The sequence below is a fragment of the Trichomonas vaginalis genome, chromosome II (assembly GCF_026262505.1).
Source record: "Trichomonas vaginalis G3 chromosome II, whole genome shotgun sequence".
In the NCBI taxonomy this organism is placed as follows: domain Eukaryota; phylum Parabasalia; order Trichomonadida; family Trichomonadidae; genus Trichomonas; species Trichomonas vaginalis.
In genome coordinates this window covers 18,996,365-19,022,766 of record NC_067204.1, presented here as the reverse complement: position 1 = coordinate 19,022,766, position 26,402 = coordinate 18,996,365, and the positions used below count along the sequence as shown (strand labels likewise).

Here is a 26,402-nt window from a genome sequence, read left to right as displayed (position 1 = left end):
GGTGTGGATTTGGTTGCCAACTAGACTGTGGTGCAGGTTCAGGCTGTTTGTATAACAGGAGCTTGTTCTTCTGGTTCAGGGTCTTTAGGTATAATACCAACGAACTGACCTACTCTTTTACCAATATTTTTGACACCGTTCCAAATTCCTCTTCCGACAGATTTTATTTCCATTCCATATACCTCTTCCAACATTTCGAAAGAAGTTTCCTATTCTTCCAAAGAAACCCATTTTACTATATGTAAAAATCTAATGTCCGCCTAGTCTCTTACGTTTCCTGTTGAGTTCCATAGCATTCTTTAACTGGAGCTCATACATTCTGTTTCTCCTCTGGTAGAAAACATATTCTGGGTCAACTCCTGTGTTCGCGTCATCTGCATAAAGTTGTTTATATCCCACTTCGGGTTTGTATAAAACTCTTTCCATCTCATATTTGCATACCATGGTGGCAAACCTAACGCAGCGTCATTTGACATGGCAGTTTGCATTTGTACATCTGTTGGCACTTGACCATAGTTTGCCATTGCAGTTTGTATTCTAACTTCATTTGGAATATTCTCTGGGTTTGGTTGTCCAGGTTGCTGTGCATTCGCTAAGTTCTGTGCGTCCATTTAATATTAGATAAAAATATCTCTTACGAGTACATATGCTGAACATTTGCAGGCATTGGTTCATCTTCATATTCTCTGTACTTTTCTGCCACGTCAAATAAATAAATGACACAATGGAAAAAACCTAAAACAAGTAGTCCTATTTCAAACCACATTTACTTACTAGTAAAATTTCTTTGTTATGACACTTTCTCCAGTTTATAGGACCTCTCTCATATTCTATCTTGTCATATTTAAACTCATAGTCATGTATGTCCTCTAACCATCTCATAACGGTTTCCAAACCACTTTTATCGGATGTAAAGTAAAAGCATGGATGGTTATGTAAAACGTCTAAAGTTTCTAAAGAGTCTCTCAAAGTCCAGTCTACTTGGTATTGAAAATCGCATGTGTTATAGAACGGCGGGTCCACTATAAAGAAAACATTTTCCTTGTCTTTATATTTTTCATACAACTCTGTCCAACGACATCTCACAAACTCTATACCCTCAATATATTTTTCTATGTCCTCTTTGAAAACATTTGTATAGTTAAGATATAAAACTTTTGACATAAGTGTTTCAATGTCATGAACTCTTATAGAACCACTATATAATAGTCTAGCAGATATACTATCCCAGTCTATATATTCTGCTTTTTTCAAAACCTCTCTCACAATATTTTTCTTATCTAATGGTATACGTTCCATCTTACCTATAGGTATCTTTTCTTTTAACTCTTTCAATATATTGTTTGTGTCTGGAATATGTTTGAGACGGTCCATATAGTTGTCGAAGTCATTGCATATAATCTTTGAGTCTGGAAATATTGTATGGCACAGATGGGATATATAGAAACTTCCACCGAACAAATCTACAAATGTTAGACCATTCGGTAGTTTCTTAAGTTCTCTCAATATAATATCTTTACATCTACTCTTATTTCCAAAGAATGGTAACGGTGGTTTTGTAAAATTCATTTATATATAATAATAAAAATGTTTTTACCTGAAAAGTGACAGAAAAGTGACAAAACATTTACGATGAAATCATGAAAATTCATGAAAATTCATGAAAATTCATGAGGTGAGAAAACAGGTGAGAAAACGGGTGACATCTCACCTCTTCACCTAAATTATATTTTTGGGTCATTTACGCTCATTACGAAGAAGTCTTGACAAAACATTTACGAAGAAGTCTTGACAAAACATTTACGATGAAGAAGTTTCGACAAAACATTTACGATGAAGTCTTGACAAAAAAGTCAACGGCTGGTCGGCTGGGGTTCGGTCCTCCTCTTGGGTCTTGGGCAAAATTCTTAGGGCTAGAAGGGGCGCAGCCCCTGGAAGCCCCACTACCTTTTTTTTTTTTTTTTTTATTTTGTATGAAATGAGCGTCAAAACTAACAACGTTAAAAAATTAGGATTCACAAACGAGGAAATAAAGGATATATTAGAGGAGGTGGGTTATGAAGTTAATAAATATTATTTAAGAAATTGTCAAAAATTTGCCGAGTTATTAAATGATTTAGATTATGATGGAAAAATGAATAAAGATGATGTTATAAATTTCTTATATCCTACATCTGAAGAAGAAAAACCTAAAGAACCTGATGTTTTCCCTGAATATTATGAAGAACGGATTAAAGATGATGAATACAATGAAATTGAAAGACTGAAAAAAATAAGAGATGAAATAGATGAAAGAATTAAGGAATTAAGAGAAGTTGAAAAATATAATGAAAATGAAGTAGAGGGTTTAATGAATATCCCAGCTTCAGAATCAGAAGTTCAGAAATCTCATGAAGAAAGATATAAAAATTATGTCTCAGAATCAACACAAAATTTATTAGATGGTGAAATAGACGAAACACTTTCAGAAGAAGGTACTAAATTTATTCGTAAACATGAGTTACAATTTATTGATAATGAAGAATACCCCTGTATCCTACTTTCACCCCCTCTCGATTCTGAGAAATTCAAAAAAGCTCTTAAAAACGTGACATATGCAACTAATACGATTAAGAAAGAAGATCATGATATTTACACAAATTATTATTTAAATAAATGCACAGGTGTTGATAAAGTTTTTGATTTATTAGATAAAATATCAAAAGAAACCATTGGAACATATAAAATTTTATGTGATTGCGGTTTCATTGTTGAAGATACTAATAATGTTTCATATGAAAGAACAGCACCGAAGGAAGATGAAGTGGAAAGGTCTATACCATTCGTTATTAAGAATATAAAAGATATGAAAACTTATAAACATTATATTTATTCATTTATTTCAGAAAAAATGGAAGCAACCCATAAAACATCTTCTCATCATTTTATAGCTATTCATACATTCCTTTTCAAAGTTGTGAAATTAAATAAGACAGGAATTAGATTTAATGTATCAGGGTACGCATTCTTGAGTAAATTAAAATGTATTCGTCACGTCGCAGATGATAAAAATTTATGTGTTCTTAATTCTTTTTACGGACTTTAAAAAAATAAACTTTATTTTTTAATTTTTTATTCTTACATAAATGAACAAAAACGGAACAGCTAAAATGAATGATAATCAAATTAGAGCAGAAGGTAGAAGGTTATTTAAACGCTTCTATAACATTCCTGATGGTGTTAATCCTAAAACTCGTAGAAGCTATTTAAATGAAGCAATAGATGCATATGAAGGGTTTGACATTTCATCAGAAAGTGAGAGATTAGCGAAAATGTTAAATGTTAATATTGATTTCTATTATTGTGATCCTCAACCAGAAGACGTGGACATAAATAAGGTAGACTTTCCATTAGTGGAATCAATAATGATAGATCCAGAATTTGAAACAGTAAATATTTTATTAACACAGAGTCCATGTGGAAAACTTCACGCTGACAGAATAACAGACGTTGAAGCACTCACCGGCTATAAAGTTTGTCCATATTGTAAAGAAGAAGTTTATTCTATCCGTGATGATCCAGAAAGGAAAAACCAAAGAAGATTTTTAAAGCATTGTGAGAAATGTAAAGAAAATAATGGGAGATTAATTCAAGACGTTCAGTTGCAAAAGACACAGCAACCATATGCACCACATATTACGAAACAGAAGATATATCAGTGGTTATTAGCTCACAATTTACAGAAATATTATAAACCGACAAGATATTATATTACTTTTGACTTTGAAACATTAGAGACTAAAGAAGAATTACAACTTTCTGAGTGTGCAACTTTGAATGCTTACTTAAAACCATTCATGGTATCATCAACGGTTAAATTAAATGATAAAACATATACGAGGAATTTTTGCTTAACTTCGAGTGATTCTTTTATTTCTGATTGGATTGAGTTTTTATTTTCAACCTGTTCATTAGTTGCTAAATCAAATATTGAACAATATGAAGAATTATTGAAGCCGCAAACGGCGGGGACTTTGTCCCATACATTAAATGAAAAACAGAAGGAAGCATTTAAAGAACTTCTAGATGAGGAATTCAATAAAGTGAATATCATAGGTTTTAATTCGGGAAAGTTTGATTTAAATTTAATTCTTCGTGATTTAAACACTGCAAAATGGAAAATATAGGGTGTCCAAAGGTGCGTTTAGCACAGCGCTCTATATGAGACTATTAAAGGAGATATATGCTGATTATAAATATATAATAAAAAATATGAATATATGTATATGATGAGTATGTTGTATTTTGGCGCCATGCCGGGATATAAAATGAATTTTGAGACAAGAGGCGGTTTCGCGGGAAATTTTGGCGGGATTTTTTTCATTTTTTTAATGAATCATAAAGAAAACATCCTCGCTCTTGCAAAAAAATGCAAAGACTGTAAAAAAATCTACGAGACATTGGTAAAATGCTTCGGTATGGATGCTCCTAGCTATTCCACTGTAACGTATCATGTTAGGATGTATCACTTCATGAACAAAAAGGCGCCCATCATAAAAATTGACAAAAAATCGCCGGATCAAAGAAAAATCAAAGCAATTCTTCAAGCGCTAGATGAAGACCCAAGAGCATCACTCAGAAGGATAGAGGAGATGACAAAGATACCACGTACAACAGTCAGTTATTATCTGCACAATTATTTGAACTACAAACTAGCGTATACACGTTGGGTTCCGCACAACCTTAATTCAGTTCAAAAAAAATCTAGAGTCCAATCTTCGAAAGAGCTCCTCTCTATATTGGGTGCGTATCAATCCAAGAAGTTTCGCTTTTTAGTAACAGGGGACGAGTCTTGGTTTCAATATGCAACAGAAGCCAAAATCATGTGGATCCCGAAGGATGAAAATCCGCAAACATTCCCGAAGAAAAAAATTGACACACCAATGATGATGTTGTCGGTTTTTTGGGGCGTGAATGGCATCATCGCAATTGATATTCTTCAAAAACCTAATACGATGAATGCTCAGTATCTAATTGACAATGTTCTTACTCAAATTATCAATTCTGATGAGTTTGAGAATCCAAACAACAAAAACAAAAGTTTGCAATTCATTTTGATAATTCAAGAGTTCACAAAAGTCATAAGGTAATGAATTACTTGGTGGAAAACAATGTCAAAGTTATTCCAAAACCAATTTATTCACCTGATATTGCACCCTCTGACTTTTATTTATTCGGCACGCTAAAAAAGAGAGCTGAAGGACGCGAATTCGCGAGTCCAGATGATCTTGAAAATTTTGTAAGAGAGCAATTTGAGCAATTTTCTCATGATGATTTAAAGCGTGTCTTTCAAGCCTGGATCGATCGCTGCGAACGCGTGATTGAATCCAATGGTGATTATATTTAAATAAACTTTATATATATGTAACTTGTTTATTTCTATTCGCAGTATTCAGGTTTGTGCTAAACACACCTTTGGACACCCTATAAAATCAATGCTGGGTTCATCTTCTCAATTTAAGCAAGTCATTGTAAAGAAAACAAACGTTCCATATGAATTGAGATTTATTGACATCAGAAATTATATAGCGGGTGGGACATTAGACCAATTCACTCAAGATTTCGGAAACAATAAATCACGTGTTAAATCCTTTTTCCCTTATCAATTCATCACATGGGAAAATTACGAAGAAGAATTATATAAAGTGGAACCATTCACGAAAGATTCATTTTATTCAGCATTAACTCAAGAAACTATATCAGATAGTGATTATCAAATATATCTCCATGATGCTAAAAACTTTAAGAATAGATTAGAATATTTTATTCATTATTGCAATAAAGATGTTGAAATTATGATTGACCCAATCGATAAAATTATTGAAGAAACATTTGTTTATAAGATTGATATGCTTCATAATCTTTCTTTATCATCGAATGCTTCAATGATTCGTTACGCTTTAGCATATAAAGACTTTAATCCTAATGAAAAATATCCTGAGGAAGAGATAGAATCAAGTTTTGAATTAACGAAAAAGTATTGGAAATATAAAATTGAATCATATAAGAAACAAGATGAAAAAGCAGAAAGGGATACTAAAAATAATGTTTCAATGGATGATTTTCAATACTATCACGATTTAATCCTTTCATCTAAATGCAAAATGTGTGGTAAAGCGTTTACATATGCTAATAAACCAACATTGGATAGAATCGATAATGAAAAACCACATACCAAAGAAAATTGTCAGTTAATGTGTTGTTATTGCAATGTCGTGAAATCAAATAAAGATGAAGACATTCAACGTTTAAGAATCAATTTAAGAAATCACGCATTAAAAAATAATTTACCAATGACTTTAGATTCAGTGGAAGCTTATCACATTCTCCGTAATGGAATTACTGGTGGTCTATCAAATGTTCAACATAGAGTAAATCTTAAAGGAATCACGCACATTAATAAACTTTCATATAATCCAGAAACTAAAACTGTATCAAATGAGGACACTTCCAACATCATGACTCATTTCGTTGGTGTTGATTTTAATTCATTATATCCTTCATCATTTTCATCTAATCCTCATGATTTCATTCAATATACTGACCATAAAATGTATATGCCGGGAAGATTGAATGGTGTTATCATTTGTGATACAGCAACAAAGAAAGCAAAAGCACTGGGAATAATTAAGAAGAAAAATACTTTATTCGTGGCTGAAGTAAAGGGTCACATTGATGAAAAATACATTAATGATTACATAAACTTTTTACCGATAATAAGAAACTTAGATATTATCACAGATGAAAAAACAATTGGCAGTTTTATGTATAATTACATGAAATCAAACAATCTACCAGTTGACCAGAAACAGAGGAAATTAAACTCAGTTAGCATCAACACATAACCAATATCAACCATTTTCTTCTTATTATCTATGGTATCTAATCGACAGGTTTAATTTTATCATTGATGACATTCAATCAATTTTAACATTTACTAAAAACACTTGTTTTAATGAATTTGCGAACAAATTTATGAACGAAAGACAAAAGGCTGAATTAGAAGGAAATAAAGGAAAAAGTTTATTTTGCAAGATTTCACTTAATGGATCATATGGTTACGATGCAATGAATACACAAAATTACGCAAAGACTAAAATAATGAATGCACAGAAGGCACGCGTTGCATGTATGTCAAATAAGTTTAAAAACATAAGAGAAATAGGTGAGGATACATATCAAGTGATGCTTAAAGATAGATTTTATAGATGTGATACATGTTTACAAGAGGCATTTTTTACTTTAGATAACGCAAAATACTGGTATTTGGTTTTCATTTATGATTTTATGTATAGGGTGTCCAAAGGTGCGTTTAGCACAGCGCTCTATATGAGACTATTAAAGGAGATATATGCTGATTATAAATATATAATAAAAAATATGAATATATGTATATGATGAGTATGTTGTATTTTGGCGCCATGCCGGGATATAAAATGAATTTTGAGACAAGAGGCGGTTTCGCGGGAAATTTTGGCGGGATTTTTTTCATTTTTTTAATGAATCATAAAGAAAACATCCTCGCTCTTGCAAAAAAATGCAAAGACTGTAAAAAAATCTACGAGACATTGGTAAAATGCTTCGGTATGGATGCTCCTAGCTATTCCACTGTAACGTATCATGTTAGGATGTATCACTTCATGAACAAAAAGGCGCCCATCATAAAAATTGACAAAAAATCGCCGGATCAAAGAAAAATCAAAGCAATTCTTCAAGCGCTAGATGAAGACCCAAGAGCATCACTCAGAAGGATAGAGGAGATGACAAAGATACCACGTACAACAGTCAGTTATTATCTGCACAATTATTTGAACTACAAACTAGCGTATACACGTTGGGTTCCGCACAACCTTAATTCAGTTCAAAAAAAATCTAGAGTCCAATCTTCGAAAGAGCTCCTCTCTATATTGGGTGCGTATCAATCCAAGAAGTTTCGCTTTTTAGTAACAGGGGACGAGTCTTGGTTTCAATATGCAACAGAAGCCAAAATCATGTGGATCCCGAAGGATGAAAATCCACAAACATTCCCGAAGAAAAAAATTGACACACCAATGATGATGTTGTCGGTTTTTTGGGGCGTGAATGGCATCATCGCAATTGATATTCTTCAAAAACCTAATACGATGAATGCTCAGTATCTAATTGACAATGTTCTTACTCAAATTATCAATTCTGATGAGTTTGAGAAATCCAAACAACAAAAACAAAAGTTTGCAATTCATTTTGATAATTCAAGAGTTCACAAAAGTCATAAGGTAATGAATTACTTGGTGGAAAACAATGTCAAAGTTGTTCCAAACCCAATTTATTCACCTGATATTGCACCCTCTGACTTTTATTTATTCGGCACGCTAAAAAAGAGAGCTGAAGGACGCGAATTCGCGAGTCCAGATGATCTTGAAAATTTTGTAAGAGAGCAATTTGAGCAATTTTCTCATGATGATTTAAAGCGTGTCTTTCAAGCCTGGATCGATCGCTGCGAACGCGTGATTGAATCCAATGGTGATTATATTTAAATAAACTTTATATATATGTAACTTGTTTATTTCTATTCGCAGTATTCAGGTTTGTGCTAAACACACCTTTGGACACCCTATATAAATGCATGAATGTTAATCGTTTTCATTTCATTGAAGGTGATACTGATTCATCTTATTGGGCAATCACTGGCGACCCAAATCTTCCTAACACTCAAGCATTTCAAGCAATTGTTACCGATAAACAATTTTATGATAAAAACATTTTCAAATTCGCACCATTTGATTTCTTCTGTTTTGATGAGAAATTTAAACCCAAATTAAAGAATAAAGCTGAAGAAAAAGCACATGAGAAGAAGTTATTGGGTTTAGCAATTGAGAAATCTGAGCTGATACCTTCAGGAGTGATGCAACCTCCATTTAGTGAACGAACGTCAATATGTTGAGCTGGAATCATGAATGGATCTTCCTTACTAAATAAACGTGGTATTGCTTTAACTGATTCTTCAATTAAACCGTATCCTGGTGTAATGCATTTATCCTCTAAAACTTCCATCTTTGTGCATGAAATAATAACGTCATCAACTGTTGCCTCAGCAGATGTAGCGGCTAAGCTTGTAATTAATTTGGCAGGAAGTCCGATTTGTTGGAATTTGCGATCATATTTATAAACATGATTCATAATCTTTTCATAATTTTCATCAGTTATCTTTTCATAAACGTAATTTTGTAAATCAGCAACTCTTAACGGGTCAACCTGACAAAATAATAAAGTATCCCTGAAAACATAATATTATAAGAATGATATCACCAAATGATTTAGGATAATCATCGAACGCCTGAAATGCTAAACAAATCATTTACCGGAATAATCATATCAAAAGTGATATCAACTTCTTCATTTGCTTTTCTTGAAAAACTTCTGAAGGGTCAATATATTTACCACATACTGAGTTATCATATTTTTGAACATTATTATATAACGAATGAACAAACTTTTTAACTTTCCTTTCTGATTTTGGTTTATATGTTGCAAATGCGAAAGATTCACGGGCGCAATCCATCTGAAGATAACCGGCATCACCTCTTTCAGTTTCTACTTCTAATTGTTTAAAGCTTTGATTTGAATGATTTGTAACCAACGAATAAAACGCATGCATTTAAAAGCGGGCATCACATGTGAAAGCTTTTATTGAAACAAGAGTTGCTTTAACTTTGCGTTTAATATATTGTGTCACCTAATTGGTTCACATCATGAGCCGGATTTGTAATTCTTAATGAGTTTGTTTATCATCAAAAATATGAGCATCAGAGTCATAGCATGAACTTTCAAGTTCTCTATAATATCTTCTACCGTCATTCTTTGCGAATATTTCATTTATTATCTTTTCGAATGAATGAAATACATTTCCATTAATCGGTTTAGTGTTTGGCACCAAATAGTTAGTCGTCATTTATTAATAAATAAAAAATCAAAATTAAAAGATGAAAATGAATTTTTAATTTTAATGAAATAATCAACTATGGCTGCAGGTATATTTAAGAACTGTGGGATAGAGTAAAAAGAGGAGCGAGTAAAGTTTGGGAAACATTGAAGAAGGGGCAAATTGGATATTTAAGAATAAAGAAGCAATTAGTGACGTTGCTGAATCAATAACACCAAAAGCTGCCCCAATAAGAGAAGTTTTAAATAAAGGAGAAAAAGTTTATCAAAGACTACAACCGATACTAAGATAAAAATAATATTTATTATTTTCCACTATCTACCTCTATTTTATTAAGTATTCCTTCAGCAATCCACCAACTGCGTTACCTGCTTGGCTCCCATCGCCGGATTACCTGCTTTAGTACCTAATACTCCACCTATGATAGTTCCTGCCGTTTTCGCTACTGGTGCCAAAAAGTTTGCAACGGGTTTAATAATCTTTTTATAAACCCAACCCGCAGCTTTCTTAATTCCATCCCATAATTTTTTTAAAGAATCCTGCCGCCATTTCTGATTTAATATTAATTAAAAAATATATTTCATCACTTATATTCTAATTTTTATTTAATGATAAATGAAACCGATTTTAAAAATAAATGAAACAGAGGAGGAAGAAATAAATGAAAGTGAAAATGTTCAACAAAAAATAAACGTTGTTAAACCAATTACTGAAATAAAATTTTTTTCATCTGTTGAAGAATTTAATGACTATTATGCTAATAATAAAAAATTATTTGAAGAATTGACAACGTGTAAATTGAATAAAATGTTTAAAGTTGATGGATTCAAAATTTCAAAAATAAAAGGAGTGATTAGTTTGAAATCTATTCCTCAATCAAGAATCACCTCATTAATGAAAATTGATGATTTAACAAAAAGAATAGAAGAGATTGAAGAAAGAATAAATCAGATAATTGATATCATAAATTCAAATAATCATTAGTTTCTTAAAGTTCAATGTTGAACTCATCAAATTCATCTTCATCATTACCATTACCATTACCTTTAGCGAGTTTATTTACTCTTTTAACTTTATCTTTTGATAGTCTTTCGTTTAATTTTTTCTGAAGTTTTTCGTTACCAAGTTCTAAAATTTTACATGGATGATATTTAAACCCGTTAAATTCTTTTTCCTCAGTTTTAATCATTAATCTACAAAGAACTTTAGTGAGGTGGTTTTGTTGTTTAAACCATTTATCCTTAATATTTGTTATAAATTCAATATCCGGAATTAATTCCCAAATTTTTGAATTTTCGATTAATTTACCATCAAATGCAAAAGCAATAGGTTTAATATTAAACTTACCTTTATAAAATAAACTTTGTACGCAATCATCAAAATAAACGTCTACTTGTTTAACCTGGGTGAGAATTGGTGAAAGTGTATCCATTAATTGATTCACAGTCACGAATTTTGTTCCGTTCATTTCTTACGAATTAAAAAAATAAATTATTCAAAAATGTAAGACATGAATTTTTAAAGTTTATTTTTTATTCATGAAAATAATTATATCTGATTTATTTTATTCTCTCGTACATACTAGATTTGAAGAATTCGGAACTTTTACCATAATCTCCTAAATGTTTTCTTATCCCTAACGTGTGCCAGTTATTATATGAAACTGAATAAACTTTATCTTTATCTTTACACCTTTCATCACTTCCAATATATTTATATCTCAGTTTTGATTTAGCATTTTCATATTCATTAGCGTTTAATAATTCACAGTCTTCCTTTTTAAATTGATGTTTAAGATATTCAGGATTTAATACTCTACGTTTATATGCTCCTAACTTAGTTCTAAAGGTTTTTCTACAAAATTTAGGAATTCCATCCTCTTTAATGTCATCAATGATTTCCATTTCATTATTTTCAATTTTTTCTTCTCGTTTATGAGGTCTTTGATTATGACTCCATTGATTCCATGAAATTAAATATTCTTTATCATTATATTTATACCTCATTAGCTTATTTTGGCTTTCATATTCATTTAATAATTCACAATCTTCATTTTTAAATTGAAGTTTAACCCATTCAGGATTTAAACAATGTTTAATTAATCGCGGAATATCTGACATCATCTATATATAGCTTCTTTTATAAAAGATAAAAAAATAAATTATTTTAAAATTAATGTTAATTTTTTAATAATTTATAAATAAATATATTTTAATGCATCGTCTATATATAGATGTAACAAAAAAGTCACTAAACCCGTCATATCCTACTACTAATCTTAGTGTCGCGAACTTTCTATTTTTTTTTATTGTTATGGCCGAGCATTATAAAGTCATATGGATATTCTCAATTTTATAGAATTTTGGGTGCTTTAGCATCGATACACATATTCATTAGTCGTTACTCTCTTGGTATATTTTTTACGGCTAATTATTAGTGTTGCTTGACAGAATTTGATGAGCTATTTGACTTAAAGCCAGATGAGCGTAAGTATCCACTTAAAAAGCGGAATGAAATTTCAAAGGAATGTAAACAAATATAAAAAGTATTCACAAAATTTTATACATATTTCAATATTTAAATAGAATATATTAATTTAAATGATAGAAACATTCGAAATTTGTTTGAGATTTTACTGAGCAAGAGACGATAATTAAGCAGTTGTTTAAAACATTTTGAACATCTAGGATCATCACAATTTTCGCACGTGCTTTTTTTAATACATTTTTCTGAAAATAAGAAATAACCTTGTATACAACTGCTACATGATGTAGAAGATGAACATGTCGAACAACCTTTTGAACAATTTGAGCATTCATCAGAAGATAAATAGTATCCATCATTGCATCTTGTACATTGCGAATTACTACATGTTTGACATTTGTTTGAGAATGAACAAGGCATACAGCTTCCTGATGACAAATAATATCCGTTTTTGCAATTTGAGCACAAAGAAGGTGCAGAGCATGAAGAACAAGTGTTGGGGCACTGTGAGCATCGTCCTGATGACAAGTAATATCCTTGACCGCAGCTGCTGCATGATGTAGAAGAAGAACATAGTGAACAACCTTTTGAGCATCTGGTGCAATCACCAGATGATAAGTAATATCCGTCAGAGCACCTAGTGCATTGCGAATTGCTGCACTCTAGACATGTAGACGAAGGCGAACATTGGACACAGCTTCCGGATGACAAATAATATCCAGTTTTACAACTGCTGCATGTTGTAGGCGATGCGCATGACGAACAGTTACTTGGACATTGTGAGCATCGTCCTGATGACAAGTAATATCCTTGACCGCAGCTGCTGCATGATGTAGAAGAAGAACATAGTGAACAACCTTTTGAGCATCTGGTGCAATCACCAGATGATAAGTAATATCCGTCAGAGCACCTAGTGCATTGCGAATTGCTGCACTCTAGACATGTAGACGAAGGCGAACATTGGACACAGCTTCCGGATGACAAATAATATCCAGTTTTACAACTGCTGCATGTTGTAGGCGATGCGCATGACAAACAGTCACTTGGACATCTCTTACAGCTAGTATCTGATGAATAATAATAATATCCTACACGGCAAGAAGTGCAGAAAGGGCCTGATACACATGTGGCGCAACCAGTTCAGCAACTTTGGCACGACAAACCACTTAAAAAATATCCCTCTTTACATTTAACACAATACGTTCGGCATTCAGCACAATTGTTATCACAGCTAGCTTTAATTATTCTTACAATTCCGATTTTTGAATAATGATTTCGTAGTTTATCACCTGTTTTGGAGCTAATAAATATATGATTATGTTCAGAAATAGATTTAGTTGTTTTGGGAAATATATTATTATTTTGTTGATATTCTTGAATAATAGTGTCAAAATATTCATCTGATTTCAGAATTTTGTTTGTTTTCTCGGTTGTTCCTCCGAGTGAAAAAATAAGAGTCGTCTGTTCAATGATTTCAATATTTTGTTGTGTTATTTCCCAGAATCTTCCATGCTCATCATAATGTTCACCACTAACAGCTTCAATGATATATTTACCTGATTCAATGTTGACAATGTATCGAGTACAATCATCTGGATCTTTACACGGATTGAGGAATGTATAATTATTCGAGTTGATAACAACGTTTGGTGAACCTTTCGATTTATCATATAAATCAATATTATGAAGACTTACACTTAAGTTACTATACATGATTAATATAACACCTTATCTTCATTACAGAATTATGCATGTCCAATGAAATTAATATGTAAAGGAATACAGTGACAATTTCAATATTACGCAAAGAAATAATTAAAATATATGAAATGATACCGCATATTAAAATATAATATATGATGCTTAAATTATTTGAAATATTTGAAATATGTGTTTCATTATCTTTTAATTTGAATGCCAGAGTAACTATGAATGCAAGGTTTAAGTAATTGAAATTAAATTTCAATTCCGGCTTCAGCTTGCATCGTATCTGAAATCGGATTCTAAAAACTTACAGTACGTTAAGGGTCCATGGTCGGGCCAAATGAAGGCTATCGTTAATGTACAAAATTTATATGGCTAGGCTATGATATAGATCATAAATCTTTATCATATTAATATTCTGTTTGTAAAATAATTTTTGAACTTTGAATGACGTATCTCTAAAGAATTTTGTACAACTTAAGGGTGTACTTACCACTTTCTGACATGCTATGAAAAAATCAATATATCTATGGCTGTAGGGTTTGCCAAAAGCGCAAATTTTGTTCATCCCAAATTGTCATATTAGGTACCATTTAGCGATTTATATTTGCATTCTCCCGACCAAAAATATTAACTTTTGATCTTAGAAAATTGGGATACAAAACTTGTGTGTAAAAAAAAAATTGAGAGAATGCCAGAAAGTGGTAAGAGCACCCTTAACCCATTGATGAACACCCCTCTTGACATTTTCGGCAATCACTTGATAAATAGTATCCATCAGAACTTCTTGTGCAATGAGAATTACTCCGAGCGTAAAACTAAGAGCAGTTTGTTTATTGATTTTAAAAGTGCTTTTTCTAATTTCAATTGGAGGCATTAATCTTTATAAAATCGAAGACAAATTAAATTTTTTACATTAATAAAAAACAATATATATATAAAAATAACAATAAATAAAAAAGTTATCTTTGAAGAGAGAAATACTTAAAAGTCATATCAGTCCATTCTTCTTTGATTACTTTCTCTATTTTCTCTCTTGTTTCTGATTTGAACTCTTCGTTATTCTTAAGAATGATTTTAGAAATCCATGAACAATTCGCTTTCTTCTTAAACTCCAGAACAACGAAGAAATCAAATCCTTCTGATGAAGCTCTTTCAATCATTTGACTCATTGAAATACAGTTCTTGTCTGCAATACCTACAACAAAACCAGAGTCTCGTAATTTACTTGCCAACTTCGTTTCTTCACTGTAATATTTCAACCAATTGAAATTCGATGGTTCTCCCCATTTTTCTGGAGAACTCTCGATATCTCCATAAGCGGGAACAATCATTATTTTTCCTGTAACTTCCATTTGATCAGAGATTCTCACTAAGTTAGGCATCGAAGTAATCATTGATACAACGTTTACTTCTTTCTGAAGATTCTGTTCGTATTTTTTCAGATCAGAAATTATTTTAGAACAGAAATCTCCAACAGAACAAACTTCTTGGTCATCAATCAATAACCTTGCGTTCAAATCATTACCTTTAATTACTGCTTCATCGAGGAGATCGAATTCAACTGTTTCAACGATTTTCAATGCTTCTATTGCCGACATAAACTCCAAAGTTGTGTTTTCAACTGTATCTTCCATTTCGGAATATTCAGGTTTGAAATTTTTCATGGAAGAAATGACTGGAGCCGATTTAATTAATTCTTCGTTTTTCGTGGTGATATAATCCACGACTTGTTTCCATTTATTGTCCGCTTTGAATCTGGCAATCCATGTATTGGAAACAATGATTTTAGAATGCAAAATACATCCTTTTTCAACTTTTGACGGACAAATTTTTTCAACTAAATCAGCGATGAAATTCAAACACTCCAAAAGATAAAGTGTTTCTTGTTTTGAGTTCTGGAAGATGACATTATAAATAACAAAGATGTCTTCATTAAATATTTTGTCAATTTGTTTGACAACGTGAGAAACTTGATAAACTCTTTTTTCTTCAGTTTCTTTTTCGTTGTCTTTCAAAGAGCAAATGGCGTATTTACTTAAATATCGCCATAGATTCGTTCTAAGACTTAAAAGACAACCGGAATCAGTCAAAACTTGGACTTCGTCATCGAAATCTGCTGTCAAATTTTCAACAATAGGAGGAGCAATCATTTGTGAGCCGTAGATATCAGCAAGTTCATGTATCTGATCTATAGCTTGTGCGAATCGCTCCGATTTCTGTAAATCCAATCCAATTTGTTGAGAAAAAGTGGTTTTGAATTCGTCACTTTTTTGTTTAGGGAAAAACATCATCATCATTCTATTTAGATTTGGATTTTGACCTAAATCATTTGATGTTATCGCCCTAACCATTTCAGTTACATCTTCATTACTTATATCATACAACGGCATTTTCTCCAACAGTTGTTCGCATGTTTGTCTTTTTTCTGGTTCATCCAAAAGATTCAAAATTATTTCTCTTTGTAATTTGAAGTCATCTGTCATCATTTGTGGAGGAAACTGCTTGTTGTCGATGAGGTCAAACAGGATTTTACGGCGCTCCATTTGTGTAGGGAAATAACACCATATTTCAAAGAAAATTATGCCAAATGAATACATGTCACTTTTCTTATCGTATTTTTTACCTTTTGTTATTTCGGGAGCTGTGTACGGGAATGATCCTTGTGCTGTTCCTGTTGCTTCCTTGGCCAGTTCATCGACATCACCGAGTTTCAGACTTTTCTTGGCTTCAATTAACCGAGATAATCCGAAATCTCCAAGTTTTACATCGTTTTTATCGTCAATGAAAATATTTTGTGGTTTTAAGTCTCTGTGGATGACTTTGCTCTGGTGGATGTAGCTCAAGGCTTCAAGGATTTCACGACAAATGCGCCATTGCTTCGATTCTTCGAGTTTCGGAGCAGTTTCGAAAAATGATTTGTCGCTCATCAGATCTTTGAGCGTAGATTGGGAACAGAGCTCCATTTGGATGAATAGGAAGTGCTGCTTCTTCGATTTCTTGGATTTCTTAGATTTCGAATCGGATAATGAAGGAAATGTTTTTGGAAGCAGGATTCTACCGGAAGAATCCGATTTAGAACGCGCGCATGGACTGTCTGTAAGCAAATCTATCAAAGGAGGCTCTTCTTGTTCGTCTATTGCGCCATTGCAAAAATCGGAATCGTCCCCTTGTTCAAAGAAGTCATCTGGAAGGTCCTCTTCCATGTATATAGTTTCCTCTTCCTCCTCCTCTTCTTCTTCCTTCTCTTTTTCATCGTTTAAGTCGGTTGAATGATCAAAAATCATCTGGATCTGTTGGTTGTCGGCGTTGGGAGGACTGGAGCCAATTAAACCAGCTTCTCCATCGTTTGATGAGTTGGAAGCGTCTTCAATCGGAATATCTTCTTCTTCATACTCGGATTTCGAATCGGATTCATTGTCTGACTTGATAAAGGTATGGAATTTATCAGTTTGTTGGGTTTCGCTATCGCTACTGAAATCTGCGTGGTTGTTCATTAATTCATTAATTTTTTCAACAATTTCACCGGTAATAGAGGTCGTAGAACCAGAATCATCATTTCTCCTGACACTTCTGGGGGATCTGGGAGTAGTATTAAACGATCTGGACCGAGAAACTGTTGTTGTATCGCCTGAATCGTCTGTTTCTTCTTCTTCCTCATCAGCGAGGTCGAATGTCTTCTTTATTTCTTTTGCTGCATCTTCTGTAACGCTTTCGACCCATGAAGAATAGAAATTTACGATATATCGATGTTGAAATTTCGAAAGAAAGGCAACTTCGCGTTTCATTTCCTTAACTTCGGCAAGGGAAGCAAGAGGAATGCATTTTACTGCATAATGTCTGTCGTCATCGGCTTTTTTTCGTGCTTCAATGACAGATCCGTATCCTCCTTTGCCAAGGTTATTAATTTTGACGAAGTCTTGTAGTATACGTGAGTCTTTGAGGTTTTTGATTCTTTCGACCATGTTCGGGCTTGTTTTTATCTGTAAAAAATCTTGCAAAACCGGATTTTCATTTAAAGGCTTCATTTCTTGGAGAAGTGTATCTATCTTAACATTGCTAATAAGACCAAGCTGCTTGAGAGTTGATAATGTCCTGTTAAAGTCCTTTTCGCTGTCATCACTTTGACGAGTCACTGCGGTATGGAATAAATAGACTAAAAGAGGTACATTAATGTTCTTTGGAACTGCTGTTTCAGTGACTGAATTTATTAATAAAGGTGATTTTCTCGGTGTTGAATTAAAAGTAATGGCTTGTTTGTTTGAGACTAAACTTGAACTGGAAGACGCAACATTCTTGGCTTCGAAGTATAAAGGAATGATGGAATTAAAGCCAACAAGTTCTTGATTCTTTTTATTCAAATAATCCAAAATACTTTTTGATTTTGACTTATCTCTATAGGATGGATCTAACTGCACATCGATACTCAATGGAGTTTCCGGATATTTAGCAGGTATTGTAAAAGTTAAATCAAATTTTAAATCAGTACCACTTATATTCATTCTGATTGAATCAAATGTTGGTTTTGAGATTGATTCAGGTGGAACAAAAGCAGTTAAGGTTGAATATTCTTTCTCTGCCTCTGGATTCATTCAGATGAATGAATTTTTCGAAACGATTATTTTGAATTGAATTTATTTATATCTCACTTCTATACGAATAGCAAAAGATTACATCAATATAAACAAAACATATAATTAAACACGCTTAAGGTAATTAAAATATCAGAGGGATTAGTTTATTAGTATTAACAAGTAAATCAAATATAAAAATTACATGTTTATAAGGAAAAATTTCATATAACTAAAATATGTAAGAGAAAAAGAGTTAAATGTATAATGCTAACATATAGAATACGTAAAATATTATAAAATTATGAAAACTATGCGCTTATTTTTTCATTTGTGAAGAAAAGACGTTCAAAATTATGCTACCTTATTGGTTCTTAGTTATACTCTTGATATTCTGAGCAAAGAAAAAGGTTTTGAATCTGAATTTTAATTATTTTTGAAATATGATCTAGTTATGAATGAATGGTGATTTATATATTCAAATAAATTAAGTGTTGCTCATAAATGCAATGATACGATCAATAACTAATTGAACATTGTTTGAGAAATCCGCATTTATACGTTATTATTATTTGAAACTCCTACTATTCTTGTGTTCACACCTTTCGGGTCTACCGAAATAAAATCGATACACAAGAGTCTTTGATATGGCTTATTGCTAATGGTTTTAACATTGATAACCATCAAAGAAGTTACATGGTCAATTTTATTTGAAAGCAGATACTTTAATTTTTAGCTAATTTTACTAATAATCCCAATCTAAAACAAAGGGAATTGATCAAACTTTAAATTGAATGATTAGTTCTCCAATTGAAAAATTCAAAAATTGAAAGACAAAAATAATATCGGATGGAAATATCGTGCGTAATAATATTTTCTTATTTTTTCCAAACAATTTTGAAAAGTGAGTTTTCATTTTTCAAATGACAACTGAAGCAGTGACTGTTTTCACAGGCAACTACAATGACATGCTCGCAGCCGTTCCAGAAAACAAACTGATCGTTATTGATTTCTTTGCAACATGGTGCGGCCCTTGCCGCAGACTCGGCCAACAATTACCAAAATTGGTCCAAGATTTTCCAAATGTTCAATTTTATAAGGTAGATATCGATGCTAATGCCGCTTTAACAGATTATTACTCTGTACGCTCAGTTCCTCATATTAAATTTTTCCGTAAAGAGACCGATAAATTAAACGAGCTCTATTCCATTACAGGATTCGATCTAAACAAGCTTAAATCCAAGTTAGAACAGTACAAAAATTAAAAATTGTAAACTAAATATTTGAATTATACAAAGGATAGAATAATCGACTATTAGTTATGAGCTTTTGTATGATTGGCTATCTAAAGAGAAAATTTTTTATTATCGTTTCTTTTTATGTTCAAGAACATTTTTCCTTACTTTTCACTTTTTCAAATTATAGTTCATTGATCTTGTTTTATCTAATCATTTTATTACTATCCCATAAAACAGCTTCTCACTTGAAGAAATGAGAGTAATTTTGGAAATTTTGATTAATGCAAGGTAAAATTTGCCGACATCATGGAAAATAGGGCAAAGCTCGATGTTTGAATGCTTTGATAAATCAGAAAATTATAATTATTATAAAATCAGCAAATGATCTTGATGCCAATGAAAGTATTTACTCATTCTACTATCTTATTGTATAACAGCTGCCCAGCAATATCACATTCATTGAAAATGAAATGGGCGCGTAAAGGGTTGGCGTCCTAAGGCGTCCTGATGTAAACTATTCAATTTTTGAGAAGTTTACGCCATAATTGAATAGTTTATGGCGTCCTGAGAGGAGATTTCAATGGGTATGGCGTCCTAAAAAAATAGAAGAAAATGATTTTTTCTCGATTTTTCTAGAAATTGAATTTTTTAAAAAAGAAAAAAATCAAAACGTATATAAGGGTTTCGTTTTGCTAAAATTGTCACTTTTATAGCATATTTGTTTTTGGATGTTTTGCGAAACCAAAAAAAAAAAAAAAACTATGATATACAATGTGTGTGTAAAGAAAATACTTTATTTACTAGTTAAAAAATCATTTGGTATTGATCAAGTTTTTTTTTCTGGATAAGATATTATATGGATAACTGGATAGAAAATACAAATATAATCTTGTACCTGTTTAATTAAGCTAATTGTCATCAGAAACTTGTAATTTTTATGAATTTCAGATTTTCTTTTTTTACTGCTTTTCTTAATAGGTCAAGTTCTTATTTACGTTATAAAGTATGATATTTACAATATCAAGTTATCATGTTTTTTGAGAAATTATGAGAAACAAAAAAATGAAAAAGATAGGAATAGCAATGAATAGTGATGTGGGTATAGAAAATGTAAGAGATATGAATGCAAAGCAATCAGTATTTAGGATATTGACCATAGATTTCGAAAAAAAATGCTGCATATTGAGCGAAAACTATGATTATATTATAAGGCTGTCATTTAAAGCATAATGAAACTATTCCCTTTTCATTTAATCGAATAAGATAGTAAAGATTTTTGAATTAGCTAGAACTGATGAGATGTTTTCACAAATCAGATTTTTAATCTCTATAATGCATAATTCACTCAATATCTCAATTTTGATATTGCGAGATATTTTTGCTATCGGTTTCGCAATTTTGACACAATAGCAAGGGTTCTATAAGCATTATTATCAACGTAGAATCTGAATATCATATCAGAAAATGTCGCAAATCTGACATTTACCCGACCAAATAGCAAAACTAATTGAATACTTTTCGCAAAAACTTTAAAAATCGATAAAAATATGAAATATAGATATTAAAGAGACTTTTTATATAATATTCATAAAGATTTTCCAAAAATATGATACCGCAAATTTAAAAAAGTGACGTCTTGAGTGGAGTCAAAGGTCGAAATTGCTAGCTAAATGTTTTTTACCGAAATTGCGTATTGTACGTTTTTTTCGCAAAACGAAACCCTTGACGTATACATTCAAGAAAGACTATAAATGAAGATTTTTCTATTTTTTTTCATTCTAAAACATCTTTTTTTGGATAATTTTTTTTTAATAAATATGTAAGAAAGATTGAAGAAAAAGTAAATTTACTTTAAGAAAATTCGTTTTACATGATGTAAGACCCATAACAACTATAAATATTCAATTATTTAAAATAAAAAAAGAAAAACAGATTAAATGTATCTCACATCAAAATCCATTGACCTAAGGATGTTAAGTTTCTGTTTTTAAAAGTTGATATTTTTTTTTTAATTTTAAGAAAATTAATAGCATGTTATTAGACAATAGGAGTGTAATGATATTGACTAAACAGAAATGAGAGAATAGAGATATAATTTTGATAAGCAATATTGCGAACAAATTCTGAAGTAAAATCGCGATCAATAATTGAAAATTACGATCATGTACTGAAAAATGACGATCGAATTGAATGAATAGAATTATATCTAAGAAAAAATAAATTGTATTTAGAAGATGAACAAAGAAAGGTGTATGCTAAAAATCATTTAACAATAAATGGAAATAAAACGAAATTGTTAAAAGAAAAAAATGAAAATTGTTAAATAATATATTATTTTTTAGTCATAAGAATAAAAATATAGTAGTTATAAAAGGAATTAGACTTCATATATCAATTCTTTTTCTCTGTAGATGTGGAACGTTTGCTTTTCGATCTCTTTCGATGAACTTGAAAATATAAGTTATTATCGCTGAGAATCCTTTCCGAAATAGGAGCTTTACGTTTAGGAGGATTGTCGGATGAATTTTGTTTTTTATTGTTTGATTTTGTTGTTATGGAAGATTTTTTCTTATTTTTTTCAGAATTTTGCTTGCTATTAACTGAAACTTGTTTTGACGGCCCAACAATAGCATTTGTAGTAGGAAGAATTCCCAATAACGAGCGCATTTTCGATAATTGTTTTTCAATATGATCAAGAAGGTCCAGCTTATGTTCTAGATTACTAGACATTTGATTTGTAGAAGGATGGTTTTGATTTTCTGGTTCTAAATCTGTAGAGTCTGCAATATTTGAATTTTCGGAGCGAATTGGAGCATCTGAACCTTGATTTGTATCGGCTTGCTCAAAATTAGTTTGAATTGGAGTGGATGAATTAAAATCTGGATGATTTAATGTTTCATTAAATAATGCCATAATTTTTTCTCTTTTTTCATTAATAAACTTAGTGATCATTGTATCTTTATCTGTTAGATCGATCGATTTGAGTATATCTGCATCATGAACTGGAATATTTTCGAACAATGAACTCGATTCTATGGAACCATATGGAGAAATCTCGTTCTGAGCCAAAGAAAGATCACTTACGTTGTATTGTTTGATAGAAAAAATTGTTTTCTCAAGTTCTTTTTGAAAGCAGTCAAGAATATAATTTTTGTAGCTATCAGTGATAACGGTTTTTATATGGCGCTCGATCTTCTGGTTATTTTTGATGGCGTTATATTTATCTAATTGGATTTGAGATATCTTCTTAATAGCTTCATAAATGTTTGGATGTTTTAACGAAGAAAATTCTGAATGCATACTCTCGAGGCAATCATTAGTGAATATTGCAGTTGCATTATTATATTGAGATATTAAATTGTAGTGCGGCAACCAAACTTTGTTGAAATAATCAATATAATCTTTGATCGAATCAACTTTATTTTGATTAATTATATGCATTGTAAGTACAAATTCTTCATGAGACATGAATGGAGTAATAGAATATAGCTTAAATAAAGAATTTTGTAAAGTATTGAAATTTTTTGTATAAAGTGCTACAAGTTTCCTGTGTAAAGCTTGTTTGAAATGAAATAGGCATCCAATTATACGGACTTTAGGGAAAATTTGTTGAAGTGCCTCTATCATTCCCTTTTCAAAATCACAATGAATTTGAATTAGCTTTGAAAATTGAATACCCTTGACAGTAAAAATATATTCAAATGCCTTCTTATAAGATTCAAATGTGCGGTTTTTCATGAATATAAATAAAAGTGGTAGATATTGATTTGTTGAAGGTTCACAAATCATAATTGTTAGCATCTGTCCTTTTTGAAAATGTTTTGGTGTAATTTTAAAAGTTCCATCGCAAAATAAATCTGTGGCTTCTTTTGCAAATTGAATTGCCTTCTCAAAACCAAAAAACATCGTCTCACAATTTGCTTGAAAATCATGGCCAATGAAAAACTGCTCGCCATTTATTAAACAAAAATTAGCAATTTCATCGTCTGTAATTTTTTCTCCAACAGAAAATTTTCTGGACTTATTATAAACTTCCCTGACCAATGAATCTTTAATTAATGGGTTTTCATCAGTACCAACAGCAAGTTCTGTCATAAATTTTTTAATCTGCTGAAAAGTGCCGTTGTCTTCAGAAAATTTTGCCATTGCCTTATTGTATATTTCTGTCAGAGTCATTGATTTATGAAGATCATTTTTTTCATTTTGTAACTTTTTAAATTGTCTGCATTCGGGTATATGTTCCTTTTGTAAATCTTCGGAAACTGAACTGTTCTCAATTTTAACTAAATAACGTGCTTGACAAGAATGATCGATGCAACGGTAGTAACGTTCAATATTATTTGAATTAATAATATTTGTATGATCATGCGAATAAAGCATATCTTTGCGAACAATTGTATCAGGATATTTTCCAGTAACTGCGGGAATATTTTTAACTGCAATATAACTAAAATATCTTCTGACAGCTTTAGATTCATTTTCGGCGTATTTAATATTAAAATATTGAAGAACTTGTTTGATTATATTCGTTTTTTCATCTCTCGATGTTGATTTTTGGTATTTATCAGATTGTTCCCTGATAAATATTTTATTTTCGTCTGTAAAGTTTGCTCTTTTTTGATTAAATATAGATGATTTTCCCATTAAAAAATGAAATGATGCAAAATTTACGAAAACCGTTCGAAAATTGAATCAAAAATGAAAAGTAATACTTAAATGAGGAATTCTTTGAGATATTGGTCTTAGATTGAATGTAGCGTCATTCTTATATAGAATATATATTCATATCATCGGAAATATGATAAAAAGCATATAATAAATGTCAAAAAAGTGAACAAATAAGCAAAGATATTTTTTAAAAAACAATGAAAAGTAATACTTAAATGAGGAATTCTTTGAGATATTGGTCTTAGATTGAATGTAGCGTCACAAATTTCACAAATATAATTTACTATACAATTTTATTCATTTTTTTAAAATGGCTGACGACAGTCTGTATCAACTAACTCAACTAGTCAAGCATAATGATTATTCTTCGGATTCATTAAATCAACTTTATCAATGCATAAGTACAATGACAGAAAGATCAATTGGATGCTTGAATTGGGATAAATTTTTCAAAAAAATCACAGTGACTGATGAAGTTCTTTTACATTTTTTAGCATCCGTTTTAAACATTGAAAAGATATCAGAATGTTTCAAGGATTCTATTTTTTATCACAATATTAATCTTGAAAAATTCAGTAATTTAACTGAAACAGAACAACAAACAATTTTAAATTCCTACAAAGCGGATAAATTTACATATTACATAATGTGCTCACAAATTGTAAAATCAAACTGGAACAATTTATCCCAAACTTTAGTTAATATTGCAAATCAATATTTGCCATTTTTAGATGAAGAAAAGCAAATATATATATTTACTGAAATAACTGGCAATTATCAAAATTTTGAAATTTCAGTTGCAAACTTGTTACTTTTTTATGAAAACAATGAAGAAAAATTAAGCAACTGTTTTAATTTAACATTGTTCCAGCAAATTTATTCCAAAAATGGAATCGAGCAAATGATATTTTTTGCTGCAAATACAATTTGTTGCAATAACACTTCTATCAATTTTTACAATCTCCTTGAAATTGAAGAAATGAATCCATTTGATTTTTTTTATTTCTCAATTCAATATAAAGAGATATTAAATTGCGATGATTTTCCAAAAGTTACAGAAGTAATCACAGGTTTAATCTCAGCTTCAAATATTAATGCTATTATGCGAATTTGCCAAAAAATTTTGGATAAAATTACATTTTATAAATGTAATTATTGCCATATTACCTCAATATGGAATTTTATCACAAATGCAGCAATAATTCTTCCTGATGAAGATTTATTAATCAAATTATTAAAATTCATAGAAAAAACAGAAAAAGCAACAGATGAATTATTCGAACCGGAGAATGATTTGGGTTTCTATGAATATTTAAATTCGATTTTCTCAGATATTACATCTGCGAGAAATAAGCAATTTCTCTTGGAATTTCTAAATACCCATGAAGATGACTTCACTTATGATCAAACATTGTGAGGTCATTTTTGATCAACAAATTAATTGAAATTCCGATCAAAAAAAATTCACAAATTGGATCAAAAAAATCGAATCTCAAGTTAAAAATAAAAATTTCTACATTTTTATCAAATTTAGATTTTTTTTTCAAATCATGCGAATTGATTGAATAATTGCATATTTTATCCCATGCATCTAGAAGTATGTGTAATATTTTTGCTTTCATCAAGAAATTGTCGAATTTGATCTTAATTTTTTTTGAAAAATATACTTGTAGAAAAAGAAATAGTGATTGAATAGCTGCCCATGCTGTAAAAGGGTTATTTTTACAAGTAAAAAAATTGTTATTTTTCGAGCAAGTCGAGGCTTTTTTACCATCT

The 26,402-nt window shown here is 31.0% G+C and overlaps 7 protein-coding genes and 2 pseudogenes across 9 annotated transcripts, besides 7 other annotated features; 5 read left to right on the top strand and 4 right to left on the bottom strand.

Annotated features, from left to right (window-relative positions):
• Positions 1-1,948: 1,948 nt before the first annotated feature.
• Positions 1,949-2,405: a mobile genetic element.
• A 720-nt stretch (positions 2,406-3,125) lies between these two features.
• On the top strand, positions 3,126-3,708 carry TVAGG3_0570150 (uncharacterized protein; the record flags this gene model as incomplete). The annotated part of the gene is made up of 1 exon (XM_051238757.1): positions 3,126-3,708. A coding segment is annotated over one exon (583 nt), but the record flags the coding sequence as incomplete, so codon positions are not given.
• A 455-nt stretch (positions 3,709-4,163) lies between these two features.
• Positions 4,164-5,466: a mobile genetic element.
• On the top strand, positions 4,260-5,386 carry TVAGG3_0570130 (annotated as a pseudogene). Its single transcript has one exon. A coding segment is annotated over exon 1 (1,127 nt).
• Positions 5,467-5,474: 8 nt separating the features above from the next.
• TVAGG3_0570110 (uncharacterized protein) lies at positions 5,475-6,031 on the top strand (the record flags this gene model as incomplete). The annotated part of the gene is made up of 1 exon (XM_051238756.1): positions 5,475-6,031. A coding segment is annotated over one exon (557 nt), but the record flags the coding sequence as incomplete, so codon positions are not given.
• A 1,300-nt stretch (positions 6,032-7,331) lies between these two features.
• Positions 7,332-8,635: a mobile genetic element.
• On the top strand, positions 7,428-8,555 carry TVAGG3_0570100 (Mariner transposase; the record flags this gene model as incomplete). The annotated part of the gene is made up of 1 exon (XM_051238755.1): positions 7,428-8,555. One exon carries the CDS (start codon positions 7,428-7,430, stop codon positions 8,553-8,555), a length of 1,128 nt encoding a protein of 375 aa, XP_051096579.1.
• A 131-nt stretch (positions 8,636-8,766) lies between the features above and the next one.
• On the bottom strand, positions 8,767-9,970 carry TVAGG3_0570080 (annotated as a pseudogene). The gene has a single exon. A coding segment is annotated over exon 1 (1,204 nt).
• Positions 9,971-14,626: 4,656 nt separating this feature from the next.
• Positions 14,627-14,658: a mobile genetic element.
• A 178-nt stretch (positions 14,659-14,836) lies between these two features.
• Positions 14,837-14,869: a mobile genetic element.
• A 166-nt stretch (positions 14,870-15,035) lies between these two features.
• On the bottom strand, positions 15,036-18,760 carry TVAGG3_0570050 (eukaryotic translation initiation factor 2-alpha kinase EIF2-alpha kinase -related family; the record flags this gene model as incomplete). The annotated part of the gene is made up of 1 exon (XM_001301789.1): positions 15,112-18,741. The coding sequence occupies one exon, from the start codon at positions 18,739-18,741 to the stop codon at positions 15,112-15,114; it is 3,630 nt and encodes a 1,209-aa protein (XP_001301790.1).
• An 883-nt stretch (positions 18,761-19,643) lies between these two features.
• TVAGG3_0570040 (cell redox homeostasis) lies at positions 19,644-19,985 on the top strand (the record flags this gene model as incomplete). The annotated part of the gene is made up of 1 exon (XM_001301790.2): positions 19,644-19,985. The coding sequence occupies one exon, from the start codon at positions 19,644-19,646 to the stop codon at positions 19,983-19,985; it is 342 nt and encodes a 113-aa protein (XP_001301791.1).
• A 445-nt stretch (positions 19,986-20,430) lies between these two features.
• Positions 20,431-20,634: a mobile genetic element.
• Positions 20,635-21,683: 1,049 nt separating this feature from the next.
• Positions 21,684-26,402: part of a mobile genetic element that runs on past the window's edge.
• TVAGG3_0570020 (MULE transposase domain-containing protein) lies at positions 22,350-22,871 on the bottom strand (the record flags this gene model as incomplete). Its single annotated transcript, XM_051238754.1, has 1 exon — positions 22,350-22,871. One exon carries the CDS (start codon positions 22,869-22,871, stop codon positions 22,350-22,352), a length of 522 nt encoding a protein of 173 aa, XP_051096578.1.
• On the bottom strand, positions 24,066-24,602 carry TVAGG3_0570010 (MULE transposase domain-containing protein; the record flags this gene model as incomplete). Its single annotated transcript, XM_001301791.2, has 1 exon — positions 24,066-24,602. A coding segment is annotated over one exon (537 nt), but the record flags the coding sequence as incomplete, so codon positions are not given.